The sequence below is a fragment of the Podarcis melisellensis genome, assembly GCF_964234715.1.
Source record: "Podarcis melisellensis genome assembly, chromosome: 9".
NCBI classification, from domain to species: Eukaryota; Metazoa; Chordata; class Lepidosauria; order Squamata; family Lacertidae; genus Podarcis; species Podarcis melisellensis.
The window spans coordinates 60,039,927-60,061,172 of NC_138541.1; the positions used below are offsets into that span (position 1 = coordinate 60,039,927).

The 21,246-nt window shown below is 40.2% G+C and overlaps 1 protein-coding gene across 4 annotated transcripts in view; it reads right to left on the reverse strand.

The window, feature by feature from the left end:
• The window catches only part of WDR19 (WD repeat domain 19), a 36,765-nt gene that overhangs the window by 447 nt on the left and 15,072 nt on the right, over window positions 1-21,246 (reverse strand). For all 4 annotated transcript variants that reach the window (XM_081924361.1, XM_081924363.1, XM_081924362.1 and 1 more), the window contains 22 exons: window positions 20,975-21,124; window positions 18,730-18,877; window positions 17,385-17,589; window positions 17,121-17,280; window positions 16,472-16,582; window positions 16,274-16,383; window positions 15,185-15,242; window positions 14,428-14,574; window positions 14,255-14,337; window positions 12,890-12,973; window positions 11,258-11,404; window positions 9,166-9,290; window positions 8,873-8,985; window positions 8,001-8,069; window positions 7,584-7,661; window positions 5,677-5,773; window positions 4,966-5,090; window positions 4,604-4,685; window positions 3,676-3,826; window positions 2,601-2,724; window positions 2,075-2,151; window positions 525-646 (listed from right to left, as the gene is read on the reverse strand). In XM_081924361.1, coding sequence (XP_081780487.1) covers window positions 535-646; window positions 2,075-2,151; window positions 2,601-2,724; window positions 3,676-3,826; window positions 4,604-4,685; window positions 4,966-5,090; window positions 5,677-5,773; window positions 7,584-7,661; window positions 8,001-8,069; window positions 8,873-8,985; window positions 9,166-9,290; window positions 11,258-11,404; window positions 12,890-12,973; window positions 14,255-14,337; window positions 14,428-14,574; window positions 15,185-15,242; window positions 16,274-16,383; window positions 16,472-16,582; window positions 17,121-17,280; window positions 17,385-17,589; window positions 18,730-18,877; window positions 20,975-21,124 — 2,556 coding nt within the window. In that variant the 3' untranslated portion in view covers window positions 525-534. The remainder of the gene's footprint in view (window positions 1-524; window positions 647-2,074; window positions 2,152-2,600; window positions 2,725-3,675; window positions 3,827-4,603; window positions 4,686-4,965; window positions 5,091-5,676; window positions 5,774-7,583; window positions 7,662-8,000; window positions 8,070-8,872; window positions 8,986-9,165; window positions 9,291-11,257; window positions 11,405-12,889; window positions 12,974-14,254; window positions 14,338-14,427; window positions 14,575-15,184; window positions 15,243-16,273; window positions 16,384-16,471; window positions 16,583-17,120; window positions 17,281-17,384; window positions 17,590-18,729; window positions 18,878-20,974; window positions 21,125-21,246) is intronic.

Consider the following 21,246-nt stretch of genomic DNA (forward strand, 5'->3'; position numbering starts at 1 on the left):
CTGTATTGCAGTGTGTTGGACTAGATGCCCTTAGCAACCCAACTCTCTGATTCTGTACTCACATCACCTCTTTAATGGCTCTTGGGGGTTTCTCTGCATTCCTTCCCCGCCAAATCAACATGATGCAGACAACACTGCACTACTACGTTCATAGCCTTTCACCCAGTAAGATCTCAAAACATCCTGTCTGGGTGTCCTGTGCCATATGAAACACAGGCTGCTGCCATTTCAGAGGTAACCACAACCTGATGGTTGAAAAGAAGTATAGAGCCCTAGGATTCCTAACTTCGCAGTGCACCCATTTTAAACCTATGCCACATTTTTATTTTTATTTTTATTTTGGTGGCTCTGTGATTATATAGGTCATGAATTAGGAAGTCAGAACAAGAACCACATCCCTTCATCACTGCCAGAGAAACCAGACACCAGTTGGACAGTTTGCTCCCTTAGACATTAACTAAATAAAAATTTTGTCCATAAGATGCTATAAAGTTCCAGAAATGAGACAAGGTTGAAACACTTACCCGACTACAATCATTGCTCCACTTCAGGCTTGAGGTATGGTGTACAGTCAGCAGTTTTCTTAAGGCTCATAATCTCAACTTTTTCTGAACACATGGGACATGTGCTTTCATACTGTAACAAGCTGTTTAAGAAAGACACATTTTCACAACATGCCTAATACAGGGTGCCCTGTCATTTTGCTTATTTTATACTGGTCAAAATAGTTAGTCTTACACAGGCATAGGCAAACTCTGGCCCTCCAGATGTTTTTGAGACTACATTTCCCATCATCCCCGACCCCTGGTCCTGTTAACTAGGGATAATGGGAATTGTAGTCCCAAACCTCTGGAGGGCCGAAGTTTGCCTATGCCTGGTTTTACAGGTGAATAATTTTGGCACCTTGGGGCAATGGAAGAAGGGATTCTCTTTGTCCAAGTGCTTTGTTGATGCTGAAGGTACATGAGGCTGCATACCCTTAAAAAGTATCGCTGCCCCTGTTGTCAGGTTTCAGCACTTGGAACGTGCCAAACAGGAATAGATTCCTAATATCACCTACCGCAAAAATGCAGTGAACACATGGACTGCTCCTAGAGTCAGCTCTGTCCTAACATGAAGTCCAGAACACTCTGGGAGACCAGCCACTAAAAAAGGCTGTTTGCCTTTATCAGATGATCCCCAGAACTTGTAATACTAGTTGTACAACTCAAGTTAAATGTTCAGAAATATTCCTAGGGTTGTGTTAAATAAATGTCCATTTCAATTTTCAGAATTAAAAGTGCTTGGCCAGAAAGTGGAGATGTTCTCCCCACAAACCCATCATACGTGCAAATTTGCAACTTCTCAAATATGTTTATATGCATTGTTTTCCCCATTCCACTGCAGACGGCTAGGATCATTTAGGATGCCACAAAGTTATGTATGCAGTAAATTTTGACCACATGCTGACTTCACTGAGGGCAAATAAAGCTGGTTTAGAATAAAGGAAATGAATGCTTCTTGGACATGATCCTAGCCAGTCAATACATATTAAAATGTTAATGAAGAACTCACAGACAGACAGACAGACACACAAACACTGCAGGGCAGATAAGGTCTCTCTATTTGGCTGGAATACAATGATCCTAGAGAAGAGCAGGGCAGGCAGAAGGGCTTATGCAAAAGGGGGCCTAGGAAAGGAAAGGGGTCCTTGAGAAAGTAATGGTGCTTTATGTTGGCTTAAAGAATTGATATAATGAGAAGTCTGAGCAGAAAAGGAAAAAGTATGGTTGGTGCCTATCTGAAGGGCAAATTTTATTTGGCTAAGCAGGGATGGCATAGGTTATGGTGCCACCTAGCTGAAGGGAAATCTAGTGTAGACAGTTGTACAAAAGAGGTGTGCAAGGCCAAGAGTTTCAGGGGTGAGGAAAGATGAAGTTCAATTTTTAATTCAAAATAAACTTGACAGATGATTGGCTGCAAATCTCATGTATATATTGAATCAATCTAGTCTGGTTTGCTTTGAGGATCATGGTAAACATCTCTGGCATTTTAAGTAATATCCTAAAGGAAGATGAAAGAGATTCCAACTTACTTTCTGAATGCTGAATACAGGGCGGGGAAGTCACAGTGGGGGCACACAGTCCAGTCATCTTTTACCATATGTCGTCCCTAAAACGAAGAGGGTGATTAAACCTGGTGGAAAATGTTCCAAATTGCTCTGCATCAACCTATTAATATGTAATGCTGTACTGTTTTTAACACTGATTGGGAGCCGCCCAGAGTGGCTGGGGAAACTCACCCAGATGGGCGGGGTATAAATAATAAATTATTATTATTATTATTACTATGGTGGACAGGGGCCACTGGGCGCATATGCTGCAAGTGACTTGTTTCTAAACCAATGACATGTAGCAGGGGGGCACCAAAGGGTGCAAAATCTAAAAGTAACATTCAAAAAGCAAGAAAATTCTGAGATTTTGCAGAGCGGAAACAAATAGCGTGAAATAGTGTGAACCAGTTTCAAATAATAGGATTTTTCAGTTTCAGCATTAGAAATTTAAGGTAAGAACAGTTACACCTTCTTGAAGAGTAGTCTATTATATTCAAATGATACTTACTGTGGCAATACAGTATGGGAGGTTGTTTTTACAGCCAGGACAGAGAAGCTCACATTCAGGCAGCAAGAATTCACAGTAGGGACATGGAGTGGTGGGCTCTTCCGCTTCGGCTGTGTCAGGTCGTCTGTTAGTAGAAAGAAATTCCATTAAGACATTTTAACAAAGACGGTCAGGTTTTTTTAATCTACGAGGATAGCAGAAGTGCGTTCCTAGCTTACAGAGGCTTAGCTCTGCTAATGATAAATGAGAATAAATGTAATGAAAGATGCTTAATGCAAATAAGCAGCATGCTGATGTATGTAGCTCAAAAGTTCCAAACTTGTTTCTCTGCTCCCTTGCCAGGCTAGAGGAAACAAACCAGAGGCTAGCTTTATGCTGCATGTGAACCAGAGTCTGCAGGAAGCCAAGATTAAACTTAGACTACAACTCCAATAATCCAGCAACATCTGGAGAGCCACAGTGCCTTTATCCTTCCAACCAGATGACAATTCAGCAGATTGGCCTAGCAATACAGTTATTACTGTAAATGACTCTATTAGCTGCCTCTGGAACACTAGTACTTATGAAATATATTTTTTACATCGGTTTCTGCAAAACTCAGGAAATACTTATTAAAACTTCTGCATAGGTGGCATTATACACAGGTGAGGCTACCCCAAATATCTAAAGAAGTCAACGCTACTTGTTGGAGGGGGTGCACAGTCAAAGGTACTTATTTTCATATATGGTGGTTTGGCAACATCATCAAACCTTTCTAGAGTGTTGTCTTCAAATAAATCAGGTTGATACGTAACAAAACAATTGAAATGTCTCCTGGATCCTGCTTTTGCATGTAATATTATTACTTGTGTTGCTTGTAGGGTTCGGGCACAGACTAAAATTTGTGGTTGTGGATAACTCTGCTTAACAGCCAATACCAATGCATATTTACTTAAAAGTAAGTTCTACTGCATTTCATAGGACTTATTCCCAAGGAAGTGTGCATCAAATTGCAGTTTTCAAGTACTGCCACAATGCTTTCAAGCTAACTTTTATCAATGCATGTCCAAACTTCAGTTATACAGAGACAACTCACCTAACCATGGCTTCAATCTTCTTTTTGTATTTCAGATCAATTTTATTACGGTACTCTGGTCTCATCAACATTGCAGCAAAACCAAATGCTGACTTCTTCAGTCCTGCTCTGTGACATTCAATGACTGTTGAAGTCAGGATGGGCACAATGTCTACAAGAAGAACAATGGCAATAATTTTATTTCCAATGGCGATAGAAAGCCTTGGGCTATGGTCCTTCATTTTTGGCTTCCGGATTTCCAGAGAGCCGCTAATTGATTTGAATTTCCTGAATTTTAGAGAAAACACATGGGAAGGGATAGGAATAGCAACGACACCCAACAGCTGGCATCAATTAGCTGCGTATATTTCTAGTAAATTCATGCAATTATTCTAAGAACGAAAGAAATGTTTCGTTGGGTAAAACTGAAGTTCCACTTGCTCCAGGACCATCTCTACCAATGCTTGAATTTCAGTTACATGCCCTTGGGCAATTCACTAACTGGGAGTAATTCCTAAAGCAGCAATGGTTAACCCCTGGCCTGGCGCTCTGGTATAGGCCCCCAAGCAAGTTTTCTGCTCCCACTCAAGACCACATCAATTGGGATGGTGGCAGCAAAAAGAAAAGTTGAAGTAGACATATTGATGGAGTTGGCAGAGGTTTAGCCTTTCTGCCCATCCAGTGCCCTGACAGGGAAGCCAATCGTCCCCTCTCTGGTCATCTGATCAATTATATGACACAAAGAGGAAGTAATAACCCCCATTAACAGCTGGTCTACATAATGGAGCTGTTCTCGACCTTGGGTCCCCAGATGTCATGGGAACTCCCATCATCTCTATAGCTACCAGGACCAGTGACCAGGGCTGATGGGAGTTGTAGTCCAACCATCAGTCTGGGGATGCAAGGTTGAGAACGGCAGGTGCCACTTCCCAGTATAGTTAACACTTACGGGATGGAAATTTGCTGATGTTGTTGGCCACACGAATGAGCATACGTGCTCCCTTCAAATGGTCGCCACATTTAACGTGAATCTGAGAGAGAAATGTGAGTTATTCACAAAGCTAAACATGTGGTGTGCGCTCGCGCTCGCGCGCGCTCTCTCTCTCTCTCTCTCTCTCACACACACACACACACACACACACAGAGTGTGTGAGGCCCTTTGAGAACTTTGGAGCTAAACAATGAAGCATTTTTCTTAGACACATTTTCCCAAAGTGATCAGGAATCCATTTAAACTATCAGGAAAAGGCAGTGGTGGGCAATATGCATTTCATTTTTCACAAGTTTCCATAAATATTTTCAAGGCTTTACCTTTACTAAAATATAGCTGTGCAGAATCATAAGGTTTGTAGCCATTTCAGATGGTATTTTGATTTTCTGGGTTTTCAGCTCCGAATACATACTGAAGAGAACATCATGGGCATTTCGGTAGTTCCCTTTTTTTATAAATAAATGACAAAAAATACTAATTAGGTTTCAGAAGGCTACTGCGCCCCCTTATATTCCAGCTTCTCTTCATTTCAGCTGATTTAAGTAAATTTAGCAAGACTGTATTAGTAACTGCCAGCATATAAGGCATCTTACATGGACACTACTTGTCTAGTGAAATCATGCTCACCAAAACCATTTGCATCTCCTGCCACCAACGTCTAGAGCAGGGACAGGAAACCTGTGGCCCTTCAGATGCCGTTGGACCAGAGCTCCCATCATCCCTGACCATTGGTCATGCTGGCTGGGGCTGATGGGAGCTGGAGTCCAAAAGCACCTGGAGGCCTACAGGTAGGCAATGCAAGCAGTAAGAAATGATGTAGCGCAGGGAGAAAATGAGAAGCAAGGCACAAATCTCAACTCCATGCCAGTTCTAGCTTCTGCAGAGAAAAGGCAATGCACTGAAGGTGCTTCACACTGTCGTCTCCTTCCCCTTCATTCGCCCTCCTGCTCTTGTCGTTTGTCGTATTTGTTGCTCCAAACAAAACAGAAGTGCACGAACGTCGCAGACTGCTGGAAGCGTAAGTGCCTTACCTGCGCACTGCTCTTCTCTGGCAATTATTATGGCCGTCCGGGCAGCTTCTCGGTATTGCTTTAGTGCCATGTACAGCCGAAACAGATACTTGGCTTCCTTTATTTAAGCAAGGAAACAGATGAATAAGAGAAGACAGTGTCTATTTATCCACACATGCATCTTAACCAGACTTCAGGCAGAACTGCTGAGGAGCTGCTGAGCTTTAAGCACAGCCTTGTTTGCCCAGGTTTTCTGTGTGCATATGGAAAGCCTTGGTTCCACAATTTTTTTACACTATTGAGCTAGTTTGTCAAACAGCTTCCCATACACGCATAAAATCTGAACATTTCCACAGGTTTAAAGTGTTATTTTGCAATACACAATAAAATCAGTCAGCTGAAAAAATATTTTAGTGATAGCTGTTTTAAAAATACAGCTTTCCCTCCCATTTTTAGTAATAGTTTTTTAAAAAATAAATATGCATTTGTCTTTAAAGTTTCCAGACATAAAACATTTCAGTTTCTTTTTATCAAATCAGTTTATGCCAAAAAGCTATGTTTAAACTGGACAAGTTAAGCCATAAATGGCATTAGAACACTGTAGCATGCAGGTATTACAGTATACATTAGTTAATATTCCTCTGTTATCTAGCTAATACTGATTGAAATAGTTTAGATACTGTAAATATGTTCTGGGTTGAAAACTAGTTAAGTTAGCATAACCCCAGCATTATAAATTATCCTAAAACATTGTGGGATAGGGGTTCACAAAAGCTACAAGTCATTTTCCACAAATGATGCAAACAATGAGTGTAGAGTCTTGTCCTTTTACAGCACAATCCTATGCATTGAGTTCAATGGGTCTTACACTTGAGTAAGTGCATATATTAAAGGAAGCAGCCTCATAAATTATTTTAAAAACAAAAAGTTAAATAGCAGCTATGATTGGTTAAATTAAAAAAAAAAATTACTCACAGAAAGTGACTATGGCAGATGCAGTATAGCAGTTAGAAGAACAAAGGTTTTAAATGAGAAAATAGAACTATTCCAAATAAAACTTGTTAAATAAAGTAATGAGCATGATTACACAAGGTAAAACTATGTCTACTATTAAAAATGGATTTGGTTTCAAAGCATTTCCCATCCCAATTTTATGTAAGAGGAAGAAATGTGCAGAGATGACAAATACACAGCAAAATAGAACCAGACCCAACATCAGTCTTAGCACAGAGAATATTTTTAAGGAAACTAGCTTTTGGTATACTGCCAGGAACATCCACAGCTCAGTTCTTATACAATTTGTCAGGCTTCCTCTGCCTCCTTGTCTTAGGCTTTTATTCCAATTTCTCTGCCAATGAACCACAGATTACAGGCAAAATTCAGGAGTCATACTCAGGTCTAATGCAGTATGGACACAGTCAGTCTCTCAGAAACAGACAAAAAAAAGCAACAGTCTGTACAGGTAAATTGCTACCCTGAAACTAGGGCCGCTCTACACCATAGCTGTCAACTTTCCCCCTTTTTAAAGGGAGATTCCCTTATTCCAAATAGGATTCCTCACAAGAAATGGGAAAAGTTGATAGCTATGCTCTACAACCCATTACATTACATTAAGGCAAATCTAGGTTTGCCAATTGTCAAAGACGTTTAACAATTAATTTCTCTTCCCAAGGGACTCTAGGAATTGTAGTTCTGTGTGGAGAATAGTGGCCCACTAACAACTCTCAGCATTCTGTAGAAACTACACTGCCCAGGATTCTTTTGGGGAAGCCACAACTGTTTAAAGTGGTATGGTACTGCTTTAAATGTATAGTGCAGATAGGGTCTGAGTTTGAAAATCTAGACCAGAGGCCATTTCATTTAAAAAACCCCCAAACTAATAGAAGAACAATTATATTAAACATAGGTCTATATTTGGAATTTAGTACCTTTGGTATTCCATCACTCTCTCCCATAAGGTGATTTATAAGCTGATTGGTCAAAGCTTCATCTTTCGCCTGTCCTACCTATTGAAAATAAATTGTGAATGGAGTAACACAACACACTGTAGGGAAGGTTCTTTTATGTGAAATGAACAACACTTATACAGTCAAGCCGCAAATAATTTGGTATCCCAGGCCTACAAATCTGTTAATTACAAGTAATTATACCACATTGAAGGGTCTAAAGTAGAGGATATTTAACATAATAAGGGTTCCAATTTTGGAAGAAAAGTAAAATACAGGCTGTAAAATAAATATAAAACAAATAGTCTGGCATTGGTTCTCTGCTTAATCAATTATAGCAATGATACTGAGTTTCTGGTAAAAGGAAGAATCTTCCCCTTCCTAAATGATGTTTCTTACCGTTTCTATTGCCATTTCTATAGCCATAGTATCATCCGCATTTGGATTTTTCAGAAAGTGCTTTAATGCCTGAAAAAAACCCATATACAGCATTTAATGCCTTATATCTGGGTATTTCTCTACAAACAAATTACTCTTCAAATCATCTGCATTTCTAAGGAGAATGTGCCTTATGTAACTAAGTGCTTCAAAAGCTAGAAATTAATGTTAACCAATTGGCTGACTAGGTTGGTAGTTTTAAAAATGGCCAGGAGATCTAGATATGCCCCCAAAACACAGCATCAGCCTAATTCCCCAATGTCTCTACTTCATGAAAGATGTTCAGGTTCTTAACTGGATAATACACACAATATAGCAGCATTTTGTGCTCTCCTAAACAGTTGTCTAGGAAGCTTTGGTGCTAAATGTATTGCCTAAATCTCGCCTCCTCTTTTAATCATGAGGGCCACATTTCCTCGTGGACAACCTTCCCAAGTCCACGTACCAATGGCGAGTGTGGCAAAAGCAGGTGTGGTCAGACACACCTCTCTCTCCATTCTGTCAGGCAAGAGTCACCTTTCAGCCAGAATAACACGAGAAATGTGCAGAACTGGGCTAATGAGAAGCGTGGAACTGGGAGCAGTGCTGCTATTGAATGAAATTACAGGGAGAAGATAGTGGGAGAGCCCTATGTCTTTCTCTCTTCCTCTCCCTGCCCTGACCACTTCCTTTAAATATCTGTAAGCTGCTATTAGGCATGGACAATTTTTTTTACATTTCAGTTCTGATCTAAATTAGACCCAATGCAAAGAAAATGACGTTGGAAGAGCACAGATCTCCCATGTCCCGTCTAGGTTGGCCCTTAGTCTGACTCAGCAAGTTTCTATACTAACCCGTGCATATTGACCACACAGAAGAAAGAATCTGCCCGCCTGAAAATGTTTCTTCTCTCCTTCGAAATATAAGGCAATGCTTTGGTAATCTTCATTAGTGGTGTCCTCAGAACCTGCAACAGATGGGGGGGAGGAAGAAAGAAAGTCAATAGGACTTTCTTACAATAATAATTTCATTATTTGTACCCCATCCAACTGACTGGGTTGCTCCTGCTTCTGATTGTACATGTATAGGATTGCACTGGCAGTGTTTTTCCAGTGGTAAACAGTATCCAAGAGGCTGCAATACTCACTAATTATATCAGCATAGATCTCCATCTTATTGTGCTGCTGGGCCAGCGAGAAAGCTTCGTTGTTACACTTGGACATCACCAAAAACTGGATGGCAGACCCGTAGTCACCCAATTGTAGAAAGAATCTAAACCAAATTAAACAAATCTGTTATACTATTTTAAAGTATAATGTACAGAATCCATGAAATCCATGTAATGATTTGCAGGAGCATCCACAATATTTTTAACACTGAAACAGCATTTCTCATTACATCCCATAACCAGTTGTAAGCTGCCTTAAGCTTACTCTTCAGAGCAGATTTTCAACAATCATATCTCTGAGCCTACTATATCATTATTATTCATTAATAACACGTTAAAAAAACACTACATGCTATACAGTGCTTTAACCAAACAAGACAGGCCTTGTGCATAGGCTTCCATACTATTTTAAAAACCAAGGGCATGATCTTGCTCCCAGCAATGCTATGATGAGGGCAGGTGCAGAGATTCTGTATGCTTGCAAGCTCATTAGGAGTCAGGCAAGAAGAGCCGCATGAGTCGGTTCCTATTCAGCCCCCCCAAAATAGTAGTCTTCTTTCTTTGGTGATCACTCATAGCCGAGTAAGATTATCTCCCATGAACATGATCATAACAGTGAGTTCATTAAGTGACTGTGGAGGCCAATTCTGGATCCACACGTCCTTCCACAGTGGGGACATTGGTTTCCGGGCGGGAGTTGATCATGGTGTGGATTTGCCAAATGTGCCTTCCTCTTAGCTCATTTCTCCCTTTCGTCCTGAGTTCAAGCATCTTCAAAGCCCATGACACCTTTGGTAAAGACTGTTCTCCAACTGGAGCGCTCACAGGCCAGTGTTTCCCAATTGTCAGTATTTATGCTACATTTTTTACGATTTGCCTTGAGAGAGTGTTTAAACCTCTTTTGTGGACCACCAGAATCACACTTTCCATTTTTAAGTTTGGAATGGAGTAGTTGCTTTGGAAGACGATAATCAGGCATCCAAACAACATGACCAGTCCAACGAAGTTAATGTTGAAGAACACGAGCAGCTCAATCATGCCAGACACTATTGCTAGCTGGGTGCAAGAGGGGGAAAAAGACCTCCCACTCTGCAATCATGTTCCACTTAATCTCCCAGCCAGGCTACACTAACCTGAAACATGCCAAGGATACATACATATGGTTGGCAATGTCTCAGATGGCAAGTATGATGGATAAGGTCGACTAGGCAACTCCAGCTCCCTAGATTTTAAGTTTGCAGCCATGCTGGTGGCTCTGTACAAAGGAGGTTGAATTATGGAACACCTCCAGGCTCCTATAACTGGAAGGGCCCTTCTCAACCCCTTGCTGACGTGTTCTCTGGTGCTTCATCTAAGGCAGGGATGCTGACCTCCAAATGTTACTGGACTACAACTCTCATTATTCCTGATCACTGGCCATGCTGGTTGGGCCTGATGGGAACTGGGAACCCATTCACAGCTGAAAGCCCCAGGTTCTCAATCTCTGATTTGGGGTGGAAGGTGAAATACTCCATTTGGAGAGATCACATTAGTCCTGAAATGTTTTTCTGCAGGAAAACTAGATACAAAATTGTATCTGGCACTTTCAGGGAAAAATTTATGAAAAAAATCTTCCATACGCTCTTTTCTATTCCTGAAATTAGTCTTAGACAACATCAAAAGAGAACAAAACAAAATCCATGTAAATTGCATATAAAGATGTACATAAAATCGTATCATAGAATCAATAAAAGTTTGCTTTTGCAACTAGAAAGCAAATATTAAAATAAAAGTTAAATGGGGTTGGTACATGTCAAAAGGAATTTATACTCTTAAAGCTCAGACTCTCCATCAGAACTGTTTGAAATGGATTTTTTTTTAAAAAAAAACCTTTTCCAAAAGCTAGGGGCTCTTTTCTATTATTGTTTTTAAAAATGTGGTTTTTTTAGCCTCTCTCATTTGAATAGAGTCAAACAAAATATTTTAAAAGCAAATTGTAGAGACTGGGTTTTGCACATATATCATCTGACCAATTCTACAGAGTTAGAACTCTGTTCAAAGTCTGAAAACTAGTCACTATAGCTGCAGTTACCTGGCTACCATCTTGGCTCCCTCAAGTGACTGCGTCTCCCTGACAATGCTAACAGCTTTCTCTGGGTTATTAAGGTGATCCAAATATAGCCGGATGACGCTGTCCCACTGCTTGGCATTTGCGTAGGCCAAGACGGCTTCTTTGTATCTAGAAAGAGAGATCATCATAGACACTTCAGGTTCAGTCCTCAAAACTCCCAGGGCTACAGGCTGTTACTCATTTAAAAACACTTTACTAAATAAGGATAAATTATTCTTTTGCTGGTATCTGGTAACCAATTTATACAATATAGGTTGGATCATGACTAATTATTAATTATTGATGATTAATTATTGTTGTTGTTGTTGTTGTTATTATTATTATTATTATTATTATTATTATTATCAAAAAGCACATTGATTTCAGTGTGTTTACTTTAAGTGTGACTAAGTCTGGAAACAACCCCATGCGATCTTATATCAGATATACCTTATACCTTATATCAGGTACTATTAACTCTTACCACAGAGACTCATGGAGCCAAATGGTTCCCAAAACTTTTTTGGGAGGGGCTCCTATTAATATTGATGCTATTCTGTTTATAAGCGTCTTGTCTCAAATCTGACTCTGACAAAATTTAAAGATGAGTTTTCTTCCAGTTTGTACCTAGCAACAGCAAATATTCCCTTATAGAGCTAGACTATAACACTTTTTCTCTCAACAACTGACAATCAAAACCAGTTGTCAAATAAATTCCATCTTAAAAAAAACTAGGAACAACCAGTATTGGTGAGTATCCAGGTTTAAAGGCTTTTTAAAAACTGTGGTAAAAAATATTCTGTATTCTACCTTCCCATATTTGATGGGAGGGGCTATTAAAGATGCCAATTCCTTCTAACAAGAAATAATAACTTTCAAATTAGCACACCCTTTATGAACTAAACAAATTATTGTTGCCTAAGTTTTGCTATATAAAATTTAATCACATGCAAAGTCCAGATGAACTGAACAATAATGAGGCAGGGGGCAGTGATTTCATGCTCTCTCTATAGATGCTAAGTTGCTAGCAGAGGTTAGCAAATCTGAAATAAGGGAGATGGAGCGGGGAGAACAAACTCTTTTTGCGCCTTTTCCGTCTGCTCTTGTAAGGGATAAAAACAAGAGGCAATATTAATTCTGGAAACAAGTTTTTTGTTTGGTTGTTCCTTAAAGGAAAAGCAACATGTTGCATCACATTGGTAATTGATTTAAAAACTTCAGCAGAAAAAAGAGGGCCTTTCTTCCATTAGCTGTCCTGTGGGAGGGATTCTAGGAGAGCAGGAGGCAGGCAAATACCACCTCCATCTGCTCTGGCTGGATTATTCCCTCCTCACTGGAGGACTGTTATACCATCAGCTGCCTTGGGAAGGCTCATGATGAGTTTTTAATAATGTTGTTTATTGTGGACTTGTATCCCGGAAAGCAGGACAGAAATAACAGCAATAAGTCATTAAAATTAATTTTCAGTCCTCAAATGTTTCAATGTTCGGCTGCTACCCTTCCCACACTTTCTCTGATCCAAGTTCTGCTGAACTTGGCAGAGCAACCCGCCCCGAACTCCAATGTAAGTATGACTGTTGCATCAGATTTGACTGCAGAAAGGAATATATATACCTGCCATCTGCCTCCTTTGCTTTGGCATATTGAAGATGTATCTTTTGAGAAGATACGTGAGGGAGAAGCTCACCAACCTTTGCCCTGGACAACAGAAACAGTTCTATTTTATAACTGTAATTTCACACACACATTATTTTAATTGCTTTCTCTCACCCCATTTGCCCCAATGCCATCATACCAAGAATTAAGATAACTGATGAACATAGGGCACTGCTTCAAACTGAGTCAGATAGGGTAATTGGGTATCTTATTTATCACAGGCTGATCGCCGAAGAATTTATGCTTTTGAATTATGGTGCTGGAGGAGACTCTTGAGAGTCCCATGGACTGCAAGAAGATCAAACCTATCCATTCTTAGGGAAATCAGCCCTGAGTGCTCACTGGAAGGACAGATCCTGAAGCTGAGGCTCCAATACTTTGGCCACCTCATGAGAAGACTCCCTAGAAAAGACCCTGATGTTGGGAAAGATGGAGGGCACAAGGAGAAGGGGACAACAGAGGACGAGATGGTTGGACAGTGTTCTCGAAGCTACCAGCATGAGTTTGACCAAACTGTGCGAGGCAGTGGAAGACAGGAGTGCCTGGCGTGCTCTGGTCCATGGGGTCACGAAGAGTCGGACACGACTAAGCAACAAAATTTATCACAGGGTTCCGTGAACAAAACTCCATCCACAGACCACTCATTCACAGAATGGAGGGAAGATGGTTTTTTGCTGATTCCTCCTTCCCCTTGTAGCCTTGTGTGCACCACCCCCAATCTCCTCTTTGGTCCAGGGGGTCAGAGGACCTTCAGAGCAGCATGAGAAGTGGGGAAGGTTCCATGGGGAAGGGGGAACTAGTGGAAATCAGCTCCCCTGCTCGTTCCATAAGTGGGGATTCCGCTAAATCTCAGCCCCTCAGTTCACAGAAAAAAGTGCAGAAAAAGTGCAGAATGTGGTAATTCAGCTTCCCAGGAATTTTACATTTCTTTCTTCTTAAAAAGCAAAGTTTCAGCTCTTAACAGCTGAGATAATACACTTGGGAACTGAATGAAATCTCAAAAAGCTAGAAAAGTGACTAAATAAAGTTATCACCGGTTAGGGAAAGCAAGAGAATCCTAGAACTGTCGAGTTGGACTCTGAGGATCATCTAGGTTAACTGCCTGCAATGCAGGAATATGCAGGTGTCCCATATGGGGATCAAACTTGCAACCTTGGTGTCATCAGCACCACGCTCTAACCAACTGAGCTATCCACACACTTGCCCAGACAATTATTCATGCAGGCTGGGGCTGATGGGGGCTGGAATCCAACTCCGTGTGAAGGGCCACAGGTTCCCTATCCTTGTGCTGAAATTTTAAAGGAATGCCACACCGGTGCTTACCAGTTTTTGCACCGGATATATACCGATGCTGCTTTGTCGTAATACTGCCCTTTTTCATAGAGCTGGGCAGCTTCTGAAAATTGCTGTAAAACAAACAGGGAAACACAAGTTAGTCTAAGCATGCAAGCTCATACCGTGAATCTTTTTCTTTCTGTATTCAAAGCACTAGCTACCTTCATGCTCTCCAGAATAGCTCCGCAGTCTCTTTTCAACATCCTGCTCGGATGTTTGATGGCTTGGTTAACACCCCGGCGAATGTCACCCATGCGAATGGACATTTGGGCAACTCCAGCTAGGCAGGCCTCATCATGCTCTTGGAACTGGCAACAAGGAGTATAGCATAAACATGCATCAATAAAAAATACGGGAAAAATACACACGCTTAAAGAAAATAAAGACAGAGTTTGAAAATGCAGCAACCATTATTCTGGGAGTATTGAAGGGGGAAGTTAAAAATAGAAGGGTTTTCTTCCTATTTAGACTAGACTAGACTATTTTTGTTTATAATACTGCCATTAGCAAAAAATAGTTAAGATGCACCATACTAGTTTTCAAACGCATCCACAGAAGATAAAATAATACACTCCCTTATAAACAAGAGTTCTCTCAGATCAACTGTTCTACCAGTTACCCTTTAAAATAATATAAATACAAAGCAAATATTTATCTAATTAAGTGAGCAAAACAAACCACGCTATTCTTCTGTGCCAAAATTGTGGTAAATGAAGAATCAGGGGTTTGTAAAGCGACTATTTCAACAGCGATTTCCTGCTTTGCAGCTCAAGTGACAAAACGCATTTCTAATCCAAGATCAGCCTCAGCCAAATAAATATTTACAGTGCTTTAAAATAAGATTATAAAGCAAATCATTAAAATTAACTACATGGGTGAAAGTCCACCATAATGTCATCACCAACAATAGAGCGTTACCTTACTATCGCCTGTAATCCCTTTCTCATAATGGGCCAAAGCATTCACATAATCACCCCTAAAATAAAAAGTCAGATTGTATTATACGTATATTGACATAGAGTGATATATTATGACATGAATGAGACACTGAAGGGATTCTTAGGGGACTTCCAGATAGATGGCTTTGTGAGTGTGAAGTCCAATATCAGCAGAAGTGACACCTAAAAGTCATAAAGAGGACTGTGTCGAGCTGTGTGCTTTTGCTGCTAGGAGCAGCAAGGGTAGATAGAGCCAACCAAACAATTGCCTGTATTGGAAGCCCACCCTCACTAGCTGTTAGGTCTTCATTAAGGTACCACCACCCAACCCCTTTTCTGGTTTAGCTTACAGATAGATGCTGGTAGAAGTTGCTGGCTCCTTGCACCTCAGCATGGATTCCCAGAACTTCTAATTTTTCTCAACCCAACCTTTTTAAAATGTTTAAAGAGATCGATTTGAGCAGGTGTAACCAACATGGTGTCCAGCTGATGACTACAATTCCCATCAGCCCCAGTCAGCAAGGCCAACGGTCATAATTTTATTGGTATGCCGCCTTCCCACAATTTAAACCATACCGAAGGTTGCTTGCAACACGAAAAAAAATACATAACTACAAAAGTAGTGGTCAAAAAGTAGTCAAAAACAGTAAAACAAACATTTTTAAAAATAACCAAACTGAACAATTTCCACATAAATCACAAGACGACCTAAAATAAAGATACAAAAAGCCAGCAGCAATAACCCCCACCCAACAAAACCGTCCAAACACCTGAGGGATGATGAAAGTTGTAGTCTAAAATGTCTGCACTACATTGGCTCTACACCGATCTATAGTGACCTGGCTGCTTGATAAAGGGGTTTTAACTTTCCAGACTTCTCTTCTACAAAGTACATGAACAGCAGCCAGTATCCCCATATCAAAGCCCGGCCTGAGCTACACTAACAACCTTGCCCTTTCTCAATTGCTTCCAAACTTTGTTTTCCAACACCATGCAAGCCCAATAATAGTTTTCTACCGTTGGCTTATGACAAAAGCTAGATTTGATAGGCTTTTAAGAGAGAACATACGTGAATTCCAGCTGCACAGCATACTCCTTCGATAATAAGGGGATGTTATCTGGTGCCAGGCGTTTAGCTAGCTGAAGTGCATTATCCCAGTGCTGTAGATCTCTCCTCATCTATTATCAAAAGAAGTATTGATTTAAATGGAAAAGCCTATGATCCCCTGCCCCATCTGATTAAATATTAGGTGGCTCAATTGATTACCTCAAGTGCGGCAATTGGGCAAGAAGACGCCAAATATAAATCCTGAGCCAAATTAAAGTTATTTGTATACATGGCAAGATGCCCCGCTAGAAGGTTGTGGTCTTCTATGCCCTGAAAAACAAAACACAGAAATGTGTGAAGTCCCTATTATATTGGATTAACATTAGACAAGCTGCCAGAGACGTATTGCTATAGCATATGGAAGTCAGAAAAGACTCAGGGAAAAGGAGCTTCATCTGCCCCGGCTCATACACAAAGGAATGAAAAGTCCTAGACAGGGATTGTGGAAAGGAGAACTTAAAATGTGAGGATTCATGTGGAATAAGAGTCCTCATGAATTCAAGAAGTCATCAGATCAGAATACTGTATTTTATTGACATAGCTCACTTAAAAATATTTTGAAAGCTTTTGAACTTTGCCAGGTATGGAATGGAAGCTCTTTTATCCTCTTACCAGGGTTGTTTTTATTACCAGATTTAACTGCTAATGATTTTGACATCATACTTTGCACTTGGCCTGAAGCCATGTTCTTCTGCCCAAGCTTATGCTCTGAGATATCAGCCAATGGACTAGAATAATCCCACACAGCAACTAAGTAAAATGAACAAACAAACAAACAGACTGCAATATTTAAATGTGTATATTTTACCTTTATTTGCTCTAACGACATGACCATTCCCACATTTCTGATTGTCCGGTAAACACGTGTCGCAAACTCCAACTCCATGTGGTGTAAGCAAGCTCTGGCAAGCTCGTTCCAACTTGAATGATCATTCAGAAGTTTGCACACCTCCCAAGCCTCAGAAAACCTATGCAAAAATTTTAACAAAACAAAGGCAACAACTACAATAAGCATGGTCAGATCTCGGATGTTTGGGTATCGATGGTGTACTGGAATTGAAAGGAAGTTTACCTTTTTAGTATTAAAGTCTGTATAAGCACTTGTTTCAGCTCATTACGTTCCAAGTCATTCAATGGGCCAAGAAAGCCATGCGTACTAAGGAAGATACTGTTGGTTTTCCCACTTTGAGTCTGACAAGTTAATTCTCCGTTATATAGTAGCAATGGCTTGTGAGAATAAGGAACTTTGGTGCCTCCGGCCAAAATTACCTTGGACCCTACATTACAAATGAAAACAAAGTAATTATCGAACTTGCCCATCAAAAGAAAAAAAACCCTCTTAGTTGCCGGTGAATGACTAACAGAGAAATCCTAACAAGGGAGCAGGGAAGCAGAGAGTGGCGGCTTCTCCACTGCACCTGAAGCAGTGCTGGCTCATACCAGCTAGGGCTGAATGTGTGGGGTAGGGTTCCCCACCCCCTATATTTACAATGCCAGATTTATACCAGAAAACAAATGTTCCTTGAACATACGAGTGTCAAACAAGCAAATAAAACCAGCTTGGCATAAACACTAAACGCTGGAACGCTCTGTCACAAGAGACTAGGGCCCTGCGGGACCTGACATCTTTCCGCAGGGCCTGAAAGACAGAGCTGTTCCACCAGGCCTTTGGTCAGGGCACAGCCTGACTCCCTTCTTTGGCAATCTGCACAGAATTTTTGCTTAATGGTTGCCATCAATTGATTTTAATTAATTTTTATAATGAAATGTTTTTAGAATGTTGCATTATTTGATTGTTGTTAGCTGCCCTGAGCCCGGCTTCGGCTAGGGAGGTCAGGATATAAATAATAATAATAATAATAATAATAATAATAATAATAATAATAATTATCAAAGTATTGTGCTACAATGTGAACATATGGGAAATATATCCCACACTGCCAAAAAAAGGATTACACAACGAAAGCGGTGGCATAGCCATAGCTAGTTTAGAATTTCTACTTTCTAGAATTTTGTTCCTAGCAGTTATGACCATGTATTTAAGAGGAAAATCAGATTAATTGGCACAGCCTAACTGGCACAGCCTAATTTGTGGCTTATCCGGCTCTTATACTCCATCATTGTTGTAATCTGACGTACAGTCACTTGAGAATAAAGCCCATTGAAATAACCTAACACCAGAAGTTCTACGGTTGTTCATTGTTCTATAGAACCAAATTCACACAAGGGTACGAAATAAATATTGAGCACTACTGAACTACACAACCAACCTAAAATTCCATTAATCCATTTGTTCTGTGTTTTGTTATGTCTTTCCTCCACCAATCATCTATTTTATATTGTAAGCTTCTAGGGGTTTTCTTTCAGCTGCTCTGCAAAATGTACACTGTTGGAATAATAATGCAACTTTACACTACCTTGTATAGTATCCTTGTGAAAAATGTATGTGTATATTTTGTCGTCATCATAAGCAACAAAGACACCTTTGTCCATTGGCCAATTTTCCCACAGAATACCCTTGATGGTTGGTTGGAAATTTGGGATCTCAAAGGCAATATCAGTTACCTACAAAAGTCAGCAGTGCAAAAATTAATTTCTAAATAAAAATGTTAATGAGATCTAATTAATTTTGGAGTTAAATTACCATTTTAAAAGAGTCAGATGCACCCCATTCCCATATTAACAGCTGCAATCTAAGGTGTTTGCAATGGGGATCTGAGAATAACCTGAACTTACAGATTCAAATACCCGCCCCCCCAATTCCTTTGGTCACAATGCAACAGAAATATGGACATCTAAGAAAAGCAATAAAAAGTGCTGAAAATAGGATATAGTTTGGTTACTATTAAAACGCACTGCTCTCTTATTCAATTCCTCTTTTCTAGCAATATGAGCACCTCTGCCACAGTCATTTCCTTCACTCTATTCAGTGAAACAGAGAAGGTAAGGGAAAAGTCTTGTCCCTTTCATATGGTCCCCTTAACCTGCCCTGACATACCCACATACCCAAAAGGGCATGCAGGCAGGCACTGGTGCTCATACAAACAATGTAATTTAAAATAAAAGCAAAGTGGGCTTCTGGTTCTTGGCCCATGCCATGGCGATGGGTCTCTCAACACTGGAGAGAGGCACAGGCTGGGGAAAAAGGGAAATGGAGGGGTTAAACAATCTCCTATAAACCTTTTGGGGCATGGGAGGTATAGGTGATCATGGGTCCTAACGGCTCACTGCACTTCGCTTGATGCAACCCCCCCCAAAAAAAAAATCGCCATTGGATGCGGAGCTTCTCCTTATAATTGGGTTTTAATTGGCATTAAGAATAGGCACACACCAGAGGAGATGGACATTATAACCACGGACAAGCAGCTGCATGGAACTGAGATTTGAAATTGGGAGAAGATTCTATCTTGTGCTGGAGATGGATGGATGGAGAAGGGGGTACTCTGGTATATTTTATGGAAGTTTTTACATTTATGGTTCAGCAACCCTCTAATATTGAATTTTAAGATATATGGTGCCACCTTTCCCCTCCCTTCTCAGCTGCTGAATTTCTGGAACTTGTTGATTTGGTGCCAGTGAAAGAGGTTGCCGATTTGGAAACTGCTTGAGTATTATGGGAAGGACCTGAGCCAGAGAAAGAAGAGGGTTTAACCTTGAAGTTGCAGCTCTGCCCCAACCAGGCTGGAATACAACAACAGTGTATGGAGATAGCCCCAAATGCCGCAGGAAAAAGGAAAAGATCAGAGAGACGTATAAGGCCAAGAGGATCAACAACTGACTTTTGGACACACGTAGGATGAAAACGAAAAAGCTGACTTGAAGACTTTTTCTGGAAGTTAAATAATATAGTAACAAGAATAAAAATAACAAAGAGTGCAGCTGTTAATTATGTGATAATTTTGAAAAATGGAATGTAATAGAAATAAGTAAGAATATGAAACAAAGTAATATTAGATCATAAAGATCCATCCAGAATGGTGCATGGGAAGCCTCTTAACAAAATTGTATTAATTTTGAACTAATTTGTGTAATTGGGTTTATATTGGAAAGTCAATAAAAAAATGGCAATAAAAAAAGCAAAGTAGAGTTGGCAAGGCTTCCCCCCATCTTGTTGGCTTCCTGTAAGGAGGGACAGTGAAGGAAATGGGAAGTGGGGCAGATAAAAGGATTACAGTACATGCTATCTGACTGTTACCAGCCATGACAGGATAGAATTGCCTCTGAACCTAGTCTCAGGGCAGGCCAGGGGTTTAGTGATATTTAAAGCAGGTGAAGCATAATCAGAGAACAGTAGTAATGGACATGAACAGTGGAAGCCCCCCATGACAACTAAAGCAGTTCAAAATGTGTGTGGTTTTGGGTAACAAAGCCCACAATCAATTTCACAATCTACAGGAGAGCACTGGCATAGTTCAATAGACCATTGTTTTGTACTAGACTGGAGACACCTGTTCAAATGCCTACTTTGTGGCATCAAGCATGTCAGTTTCTCATCCCAATGACCTCACAGATTTTTGAAAATAAAATAGAATAAACCTATTTACACTAAGTAACTATCTTTAGAAGATTGGTGGACTTAAAATGAGAAAAAAAAGCAAAAGTCTTTAAGGGAGAAATATGTAGGCTGCAACCTGTAAATTAGGAATGGAATAAATAACTTACCGGACAGTAAACAAATCCATCACTTTTGTCATCAATGAAAACTAATCTAGACCCATTGGGATCTGGGAAGATGTTTCTCACACTGACGGAATGGCGGTACTCATTCACAAATTGCCAATCTTCAATGTAGAAATACTGAATAGCACCAGTCTAACAACCAACAAAACAAGAGCCATAATACTAGCATTAGAGCCTGACAAACGAATGCATTTGCAGCTGAAGTAGGCAATCCAGACAACCAGACCAGCAGAACATTTTTGGCTTAAGAACCA